At 42.9% G+C, this 11,218-nt stretch overlaps 1 protein-coding gene across 1 annotated transcript; it reads left to right on the top strand.

Annotated features, from left to right (window-relative positions):
* The first annotated feature begins 7,295 nt into the window (after nucleotides 1-7,295).
* Nucleotides 7,296-10,537, top strand: TREML4 (triggering receptor expressed on myeloid cells like 4). The gene is given in 6 exon segments (XM_039854840.1): nucleotides 7,296-7,362; nucleotides 8,290-8,325; nucleotides 8,698-8,862; nucleotides 8,865-9,041; nucleotides 9,994-10,081; nucleotides 10,492-10,537. Coding segments are annotated over 6 exon segments (579 nt in total).
* The last annotated feature ends 681 nt before the right edge of the window (nucleotides 10,538-11,218 follow it).

Consider the following 11,218-nt stretch of genomic DNA (forward strand, 5'->3'; position numbering starts at 1 on the left):
CGCTCTTACCCAGAGGGAGAAAAAGAGTAATGAGCTGTGGAAAGAGACCCCAGGAAGTAATCAGAGGCCAAGGAAATGGCAAATGATTTTTACTTAAATACCATAATTAAGACTTACAAAGCATAATTCAAACAAACTTTGTATTCATTCCCTTACAGCTGTCTAGACTCGCTTTGCTGGGGAAATTCTCTGGCTCTCCTTAAAACCTATGGTAGACCCATCACTCTTCTGGTCATTTTAAAAAAATAGACTTGATTTTTTTTAGAGCAGTTTTAGGTTTGCAGCAAAATTGAGGAGACAGTGCAGAGTTCCCGTATACTCCCTGTCCCCATGTTACCATTTGGGGGTGATTTGAACTCTGGTGTCACCCAGTGACATGGGGGGGCGTGGTGCAGATAACGACGCAGAAGTGCAATTAGCATTTGTCCTCGGTTCTTCCTTGCTGATGCAGCAAAGAATCACAGGTCAGTGAGATTTAGGAAAAGTAAGATTTATTAAAGGTGTATTTTAGAAGGAGATGGGCCAGGCTGAGGAAAGCTGTAGTCTTGTGGAATTTGGGAGGTGAAAATATAAAAGAAATAAAAGACAGAGTACGCCCCAAAGGAGGAGTGAGTTTTCAACAAAGAGAGCTGTAACAGTGCAGATATGGGAAGGTCTATATTATATTTGGGCCGTGGTGGGCCCATGCTCACCAGGAGGTGAGAATAGAAGGTGAGTAAGTCCACAGTATCTACCTAAACAATATCAGCCAAAACTAAAATTAAAGGAGATCAAATTTTAAAGTTTTTTTTTTTTTTTACTGTCAACCAAAAACAAATTAAATGAAAAATAAATATCCATTCTTTGTTAGGTTATGGCAAATACACCCTCTGTCTATTGTAGAGTTATATTATAATAACAAGTTCCTATTTACCAAAACAATGTATTGGACATTATGTGCTACATATCACACTGAAGCATAAAAACATAGACACAGAAAATAAATTCTTATTTTATTCCTGTTCAAAAGTTACGGTACTTTTCTTGGAAACATCAGTATGTTTAAGTAAATGACTCCTATTTCCCACCAATCTCCTCTAATCTATTCCTGGGATACCAACAGGATCATTAATTGTTCAGTGACATTTGGAATATTCAGCTCCCAAGGCAGTGACATCAGTGAAAATAATTCCACTTTAGCATCTTGTAAACCGAAGTTTTCAAAACCTCATAAAATCAGAAATGATTACTTTTGGAAGCAAAGGCAGGTCATTTTTGGATAGGAGCTGGTTTTCAATGACCAGGCTCCTTTATGGGGATTAAAGGGGAGCAGTCATTTCATTGTACCTCCTTTGCCTGCATGGTGGTCTAGAGACCATCACCATATCAGGACTGGGCCACTCTACTGAGTTAATCTCATGAGAGTCAAATGTGCTTACCTATCTACCATCTCCTGCATCCCGGCTCTTCCAGTCCAGTCGTTCCTCCTACCTGAATACTCCTATCCCACACACTGTGTGATTTTGCATAAGCCAATTTCTGTCCCAGGCTGGACCTAAATCTTCTCATTTATGTTATGAAGTAACACCTACCTGTAAGATAGATGAGGAGAGGTCAATTGCAAACAAAGAATGCAAACAAACTTTATTTTTGCTTTTGCTTTTTTTTTTTTAATTTAAGATCTTCAAGTGTCCTAAACTGAGAAAACATACTCCTTATTTCATAGCACACAGTCACTCATGGGACTATGTTACCATTCACCCGGTTTAATGTGTTTTGTAATTTTTTCCGCCTTTATCCAATAGCTGTACTTCCTACCCTTCCCCCCAGAGGCATCCTCTTAATACATTTAATGTATGTTACTTTTCGTATGTATATTTACATTTGCGTAGATCCTTGAAAATACATGGAATTGATTCATGTGCTTTATTTTAAACAAATTTCATTGTATGAAAAATGTGCATTTCCGGGTGGCTCCATAGTGTAGTGGTTAGGACATCTGCTTTGCACGCAGAAGATCCTGAGTTCGCGCCCCAGATGGAGCCATGGACCATACCCCAGGTGTACCAGGCCCCTGGTGTGCCAGGCCCTGGGTATGTCAGGACCCAGGTGCACGCCGTGAGCGTCTGGGAGGAGACGCCCCGCCTTCAGAGATCCAGTTCTTAAGGAGAAACAGCAACATCCGTGGGTCAGGGTGGGAGTGTGGTGGGAGGGATTAAAAAGGGGGGAAAAATGTGCATTTCCATGGAAAACTGCATTGTCTCTAGCACACTCTTCCTTGTGTTCTCTGATTCTGATTCAATGAGAGCTATTTTATAATTCTGTAAATTATAAGTAATTGATAAACAAGCAAATTCTGTCTTGTCTTCCTTCCTCTGCTGGGGAGAGACAAAAAACCCCAAACTGGTTTGTTTCTCCATGCAATTCATTTCAGCATTCCTTTACTCCATATAAATTTATGCTTGACTTCTTTTTCTAACATCTGCCTGGTTCACTCATTGAGTATGGGTTAAATAAAACATTTAACACATTTATTTTTATTTGCATGAGAGTCATAATTTTACCTTTTTTGAAAACTGTAACTCAGTTTATAAATTTTTACTCTATATTGTGCTCCTGAGACTGTCCTTGATACTATGTATAAATCTAAATCTTTGATTTGTTTTTTTTTACTGCTATGTAGGATTCCATATAATGTAAGTGTTAGATTTTGCTATTCCATTCCCCTAGGGATGGACACCAAAGTTGCTACAACAGCTTACCACAAAAAAAAAAAAAAAAAAAAGGCAAACCCCTACAAAAACAAAAAACAGAATTTAAAAAAAAACATCCTCATTCTTGTGCCTGGAGGACCCATAGAAGATGTTTTCTAGAGTGCACATGCAGTTGGCATAAAGCCCAATAGACCAAGGGTTCAGAAATATACCCATGCACATACATTTGCCTGATTACTGCAAAGGTGCCTCTGTGACTGAGTGAGAAAGGTTGGTGATCATCATCTATGGGATAGTGACATAGGAAAAAAAGTCTTTACTCTTCTCTCACACAATACACAAGATTAATTCCAAATAGATCATTAACCTAAATATGAAAGGTGTAAGCACTATAGCTTCTAGAAGAAAATGTAGAAAATATGACCTTGGACTAGACAAATATTTCTTAAACAGGACACAAAAAATGGTAACTGCAATAGAGTGTATAACCAGGGGTGGGACACTGAGTGTAGGATTTACTCCACATAGATGTTCCAGATTGCTTTCCAGAATTCTGGGTTATTCCTCTCATTGGAGCTTGAAGGTCCACTCCTTCTCATATTCTTACCAATACTGAATCTAACCCAATTTTCTAGTTTCTGCCAATCTGATGAGTACAAAATGACACTTCAATATTTTAAAATTAGTGTTTCTTAGATAACTGATGAGGTCAAACATCTATGTATAGGCTTATTAGGCATTTTTACTGCACTGTATCATCCACTTCTGATCATTTTATTTCCTGTTGGATTTCCTTTCTTTTGCTTGCTGATTTTTAAATAACTCCTTGGTTCATTTAGATATTAATTCAAGGTCAGTTTTAGACATAGCAAATATCTTCTATAGGTTTTTCATCTGTTAATTGTTGAGCCTACACAGGACAAAGCAAGGCCAAGACCAAGACCTGACTGATTTGGTCAGGAAAGATACAATGAGCTGCTTTTAGATTTAGACAGTTTACTACTTACATAGACAGTGAAAGGAAGATTAGCCAAAGGTGTCAGCTTCCTGTGGTTCTAGTTCCACACACCAGGATAAAAGGGGCCAGATAACTGCAAGGTGAGTTGCGTGACACCCCACTGCCAGGGATCTCATTCACAACTGTGCTCAGCGGTCTCACAGTCTGCTTCTCTGTTCTGAAAGGATCTGGCAGAAAGCCTCTTCCCTCATCAGAAAATGGGCGGTGATGAGAAACTATCTCTCTCCCTGGGGAGGGTGGGAGGTGAGTGAGAGATGTTTGCAAGAGGCCTCCCAGCCTCTCATTCTCTGCCATGACTCATGATGCAGAAGCCTTCGCCTGTGTGGCTTCTGTGGATGCATGCAAGATGGCCAGAGTGTAATTGTGGAGGTGTTCCCCAACATTGCTTTTGTCCACGATATCCTTTGTTTGAATATAAATTCTTATTTTTGAACTGAAACCATCTGTAACCACATTCTGTCTTGACCATGAGAACTGAAATCACATCTTACTGTCTATATTAACATGGCTTTTCCATTCCGTATTTACTTTTCTGTGAGTTTACTTGTCCAGGCATGTGGTTTAATTGTTCATTATAAAAACTCCCTGAAAGACCCATCAACTCTTCAATAGAAAGCATCAAGAGATAGTTTGCACACTAAGATTCTTGAATCCTTGCTTCAAAATCCTCATTTTGCTGTTTCAACCAATCCTGGATTAGTATGTCGCGATCTTTCCCCAGTCACAATCCAGCTGCTCCTTGAAACACCTGCCTTAAAGTAAACCTCTTAATAAATTTCGACATTGCCTTCCTCCAAGACTCTCCCACAGCTCTGCATAATTGGTGTTCTCCCTGACCACTATAAACCATAAACTTAGCTTTCTCTTATGCACAGGTTGTGTGGTGAAGCCAGTGTTTGACAATGTAAACCCAACTATTTTCCCCTCATGACTCATGTTTTGGGATCTCATTTAAGATGTCCTTCCCAATCTAAAGCACAATCATCTTTTGAATATTGTATTTTAGGCAATGTACAAAGACATTCTCACATATTATCTTTTATTAGCTTTACAGTTTTGACATTCACAAATAAGACACAACAAAGAAATCTGCCCCCTGGGAGAGGGGCAGGCTATTGTTAAAGTTCACCTTGGTCATCTAGAGCTGTGTTATCTAATACTCTAGCCACTAACCACATGTTGCTATATACATTTATGTTAAAATTAAATAGAAAATGAAAATTCAGTTCCTCTGTCACACTTGTCACATGTCAGGTGCTCCACAACTGCACGTGGCTAGTGGCTACTTACTACGTTGGGCAGGAAAATATGGGACATTTCCATAACTCAGGAAATTCTAACGGTGGTGTTTTTTAGATTTTCGTTTCAACGTAACTGGTCAGTTAACAAGGTCTTCAGTTCCTTGTTATAAATTGAGCTTCTTATTAATACAGATGATAACTTTCTATAGTACATGGTACTTTAACGCCTGGGTCATTTGATTTATAATTTCCGTTTAATTAAAATAGATATTCCTCTTAAAGAGAGAATCATACTTATGACTTTTTATTTTCCCTTCTCAAAGAAAGGTCTCGTATTATTTTGGTGCCCCAGTCCTTTTGCCCTTTATCTGGAGTCTCCTCCGTTGCTACCGCCTTGTCCTTGGGCCTACAAGTCTAAGTGTGGCCCACTGCATGGATGATGGGGACACACTGAGGAAGCTGGGGTAGATGGGGGCTTCTCAACAGGGTGCAAAGCATTGAGTATATGTTGAGAACAAGGTTCAAATGCCCAGCTCAGTTCTGAAATCTCTGCGAAACCCTGGGCAAGCTGCTGGCCTACTGTGAAGCTCAGTGTCCACAAGGAAAAAACACAAGAGGCTGGAGATGCACTCTGACACCCACGCCATCAGATCAAGGACCATGCACAGACAATGACTGACGTAAGGTCGAACAAGTCACGGCTCACACAGAAATGAGAGAAGTTGGCTTGGCCCTCAGGGCACTCATGGTCTGGAACAAAAAGTGTCCACAACAGGTAATGATAAAAACAGTCCAGGATCAGGGCCAGATGCCATGTGCTCATAACAGGAGCTGGGGTGGTAGTTACAGGCTCGAGTCCTCTGTACCAGCTTCTTGCAAGAGGGCCCCCTTGTGGTCCCTCACAGAGAGGCTAGTTGGGGAGCAGCCCCTGGAGGCACTGCAGCAGCTGGGGAACGGGACAAGCTCCAGCACAGTCTGAAGCAGGACCAACATGGCAGTCAGGAGTGGACTGTGAGGGGACTAGACACACTGGGGGCCAGAGACAGTGGTGGGCACAGATTATGGGGCCTTAATGCAGGCTGGAGCATCTAACCAAGCCAAGAGGTCCAGTTAAGGCAGGGTAGCTGAGCACTCAGGTGAACTTCATGGTGAGGACATTTGGCCACAAACAGGAAGTAGCTGTAGACCCCTCTCCCTTTCATCCCCTCTTATCTGAGGTCCCTCCTGATGCCTGGTGAAAGCTTGGACTCCAGGCCTTCTGGTTATTTGCTTCAGAAACTCCACCTTCCCACCTTCTCTTTCCTGTGTTCACCCTTCTCTCTGGGTCCCCCGGGGCCCAGTTCCACAGCAGGACCAGGGCAGGGAGGTCTAGGGACATGTGAGGTCTTCAGCAGACCAAAGTGTCCACTCATTTTAAGGAGGTGAAAAATCACTATCTGAACAGCACTCTCTGAAGACTGAATGTGCCTAAGGAGAGCTAGGTTACAAGCTACTGGGAAAACCAGTGATGTGAATTCAACACCCAGTGGGATACACACGCAGTCAGTGTGCAGTGCAGCAGTAGACCTTAGATAAATTGATCAATTAAATTGCTACAATGTGTATTCTTTATGCCTAATCAAAGTTTAAAAAGTGTATATTTTCTTTGTTAGCGAGTATTAATAAATAGGTTTTATACAATAGTCTCTCTATATTTTTAAATGAAGTCTACATTTATAAATTTTAGAATAGTTTTAGATTTCAGAAAAGGTGTGAGGATATTACAGAGTTCCCAAATACCCAGTTTATTCTATTAGTAATATCTTACGTTATTACTGTATATTTGTTACAATTAATCAATCAATAAAGATATATTATTTTGAATAAAGTCTATACCTTATTCAGATTTCCTTAGCTTTTATCTAATATCCTTTTATTTTTGTTTCAGGATCCTATCCAGGATACTTGATTACATTTGGTCATCATGTCTTCTTAGGGTCCTCTTAGCTATAACGGTTTCTCAGAATTTATTTCTTTCTTTCTTTCTTTCTTTCTTTCTTTCTTTCTTTCTTTCTTTCTTTCTTTCTTTCTTTCTTTCTTTCTTTCTTTCTTTCTTTCTTTTTCTTTCTTTCTTTCTTTCTTTCTTTCTTTCTTTCTTTCTTTCTTTCTTTCTTTCTTTCTTTCTTTCTTACTTTTTTTTAAAGACTTGGACAGTTTTGAGGAACACTGCTCAGGTATTTTGTATTGTCCTTCATTGAGAGTTGCTTGACATTTTTTCTTATGAGTTTAGGAGTTTTAGGGAAGAAGACCATGAAGGCAAAGTGACATACTCATCACATGAAAGCAAGGATACATACTACCCTCATGATAATCACTGTTGATCTCAACCTCAATCCCCAGGCTGAGCTGGTGTTTGCCAAGTTTGTCCACTGTAAAGTTACTCTCCTCCTCCTTTCCATATTGCATTTTTTGAAGGAAGTCGCTGTGGATAACCCTTAAGAAGTGGGAGCTATGCTTCTCCCACTTGAGGGCAGAGTGTCTTCATAAATTATCTGGAATTCTTCTGCATGAGAGATTTGTCTATTCTCCCCACTTGCTTATTTACTCAATCATTTATTTATATGAATATGAACTCAGGGGTATTTATTTTATACTTTGAGTTATAATTCAACACAACTTTATTTTGTTGCTTGAGTTGTTCCATCTTTGGCCATTTTTGTCCTCCACACATTTTTACACATGCATTATTAAAACCAAAAGGTTTTTTCATTTTTTCATTCACTTATGAGTTCCTTTAACCAACACTGATTGAGCACTATTAGGGAGTAGGAAGAGTAGGAACTGAAGATATGGACATGATGCTGCTCACCCCCTCTCCGCCTCAACTAATCCACTCTCTTTTGGCCTCCTCCCTGATAATCCCCACTCAGTATTCTCTTTCTTTCCACTTATCCTGGCCCCCATCTTTCCTTATAGTTCCTGGAATTGAAACTCTGTAGCCCCCACAAACCTCCTAAGGTGAAAACACGTCATTGACCCACCAAGCCTGGGAGTGGGGTCCCTGTCTTGCCCTGGGGACCAGAGGGGCTCAGAACTCTGGTCAGGCCACCAAAGGACCCCCAACCTCTCATAGGCAGTGTACAGCAAAAAAGCAAAGAGGAACAGCCTATTACTGCACCGCGGTTTCTTCTTGGGCATTCTCAGAGGTTACCCCAGCAACGATAGAGGAGTGTGATGGGTGGAAGGTTTGGAGCAATGGAGATGGGAGAAGTTGGGCAAAGGGGAGCAGTTGAGGCGGGGCTGAGGTCTGCAGGCCTAAACTTAGGCCTGACTACCACTCCCTCCACTCTGCCCACAGGGTCCACCTTTCAGGCTGCCCACATCCCCAATCAAGGTGCTGACCTTTCTTAGTTCTTCCAGTTCAGAGATGTTAGGAAACTGGGGCTGAATCAGACCCAGCTTCTGGTTCCCTCTCCCCAGAAACCTCTCCTTTCCTTCTTTCCTCCATCGTCAGAAACAGGTTGGGGCTGGCATGATCTGGGGAGCCCCATGCCTGCTCCTGCTACCTATCCTACTGGTCCTCCTGGAATTAGGTGAGATGCAGAGGGCGAAGGAGAGAGGTGGAGCAGGGAGCAGGGTGGCTCTGTGACCAGAGGGCTAGCTTTGGGGACCATGCTCTGGGTGTAGGCATCAGAAGTTGTTCCCCTTACCTCTCAGCCCTGACAGGAGTGGCTGGGTCCACCTGACCGGAAGGCATGTTATCCAGGTTCCTGGGGAAAGATAGTTGCACCTGAGAAACTTCATGAAGTGGCCTGGCAGACACTCTCCGTGCAACGCCAGTACCGTCCCAAGAGAGTGCCCTGCAAGAAGAAAACCTGGTGTCTGCAGACATCTCCAAATGACTGTACCAGATTAGTCACCAGCTCCAGGCCCCAATGGCAGCTTAGGACTCTTGACTCAAGATCTGGGATGCACCAGATGTTGGCTTCTTCATCATCACCATTACTCAGCTGAGGGAGGAGGACTCAGGGCCTTACTGGTGTGGAAGCTGCAACTCTTCCAGCAACTTGGTCACTATTCTCAGAAACATCGGCCTGGTGGTGTCCCTAGGTGAGCTCCTTTCCCGAGGAAATGCAATCCCTCTCTCCCAGGGCTCGGAAGAAACATCGCTCACCCACTTTGTGTCCCTCCATGCTCCAGATCCCCCCAGGTCTTCTGCTCTAGTCCGGATGGAGTGAGGGCCCATCTCCAGAGAAGGGCTTTCACTTCTGACTCTGTCAGTCCTGGCCCCACCTAGTGGGAAAAGATGCCCAGGGCCCACTAGACAGGAACTTGGAGTCTCTTACTGACTCTTTTTCTTATATACACACACCAACAACTCTGATATGCAGACCTTAGGCACAGGTCACATCTGGCTTAAAGGGCCTTGAGGGACTGTATCTGGGTCCCCTACTTCCTTTCACAGCTTTGGGATCAGACCTTATTCTGTCTTCCAGATTCTGGAGTCATTGTTTACTTTCTTTTCTCTTTAGCCTTGGCCACTTCTCCTATGTGGACCCCCACATGGCTCCTAGAAGGTACAGGTGGGTCTGGGGTCTCAGTGTGAGGAAGGAAGAAAGGTGGCAAGGCAGTCTGGATAACCTCAGATTCAGGGAAGGAGTGACCAGGGAGGCTTGCCTTTGGGGTCAGAACCCCTGGAGCCTGGGCTAGTAGAAAGCTACATTCAGGACTTGCTAAGCTTAAGACCTAGGGAGAAAAATGTGCACCATCTGATCTGATCACAAAGATAGTCATGAATAGGCTGGGTGTCCCAGGAGGCAAGCCTGTCCTGGAAGACCCTGGACCTGCATGTCTTAGCCATGCCCCTTGCTTCTCACCAGCGCAGGGAGAAACTCTCCTACCTTTGGGCCCAGTGCCAGCCTGGTCTCCAGTTTGTTGTAAAGATCCCAGGCCCCAGGTACCCCTGGCCTGAGAGGCCTTAAGGAGCCGACTCTGTCCCCTCTTACTTCCTTACAAAGTTTTTTTGGGCCAATCCTATTCTATAGGCTAGTCTCCTGAGCAGCCATTGTTTTCTTTGTGTTCTCCTCGGTTCTGATCACTTCGCCAGAGGGGACCTCTGGCTCACCTTCCTTCAATGGCTCTGAGCGCAGGTACGTCTGGGGTGTTACCAGAAGAGGGGATCCTGGGAAGGGATGGCCAGAGTCATGAAAAGAAAACACAAGGATTTTTCCAAGATGGTTGAAGCATGGGGTGCTGCAGAGGAGCATCTGGAGCTCAGACACGAAGTTGGAGTGAGAGGAATGAGGAGGATAATACGGGAACTATAGAAAAGACAGTTAGATTGGATTTCTGGAATGAGCTCAAATGGAACCAAAATGACATGAGAGCTGGAGGCTGTGTTGGTGTGTGTTGAATGGGGGGTATGAAGAGAGTGACCATAGCCTGGGGCAGATGGTGGCTGAAGACATAGCAAAAAACAGGAAAGAGGAGGCTTTTAATTCTGTTCTTGACTCTTGTAGTCATGGGCCTTAAGACTGTCGTGGCCTCCCCTTCGCCACAGAAAAGGCTGCAACAGCCTAGCTTACAAGTGCTCTAGGGGATCTTGAGGCACAGAAAAAGCAGTGGAGTATTGATGAAAATAGATGGCGAGCTGCCCATGGGTATTTGCTCCCTAACCCCTTCCTTCTTCACACTCCAAGGCAGGTGAATTACAAAAGAAGGAGTATTTCCTAAAGAGTTTAAAGTTGAAACTCTGACCAGAGGATGAGAAGGACAACAATGTGGGTACAGAAGGGGGTACCCTTGTGCTCTGGGGCTTATCCCTCCCACTTTTAAAACTCACTAGATAGAAGGATTTAGTTTTCTGGTTTTATTTTTCCCCACCATTACTTATGACCAGACTGGGTGTATGATAACTCCTGAGAATTCTGAATTCACAAGCCAAAACAACTTTGCATCTCAGGAGAACTACTACCTTAAAAGAATGATAACTCACCAAACAATAGAAACCATTTGGAGCAGAACTATGGGAACTGACAGTACAATAATTCTAAGTAAGTGTGATCAGTATAGCTAAAGAGGTAAGGGAAGACATAGACTATGTGAACTGAGAGTAGGAACCATTCAAACTGCTAAATGGTAATATTGGTTGTAAAAGACATTATAGTTGAAATAATGACCACAATGTATGTGATAAATAAATTACAGATGTAGCTGGAGAGTAAGCTGGATGAAAAGTTGAGGAATTCTCCCAAATAGTTCCTAGAAAAGGTCAGGAAATTTGAAAA

The sequence above is a fragment of the Pteropus medius genome, unplaced genomic scaffold, assembly GCF_902729225.1.
Source record: "Pteropus medius unplaced genomic scaffold, Ma_sr-lr_union100, whole genome shotgun sequence".
Lineage (NCBI taxonomy): Eukaryota > Metazoa > Chordata > Mammalia > Chiroptera > Pteropodidae > Pteropus > Pteropus medius.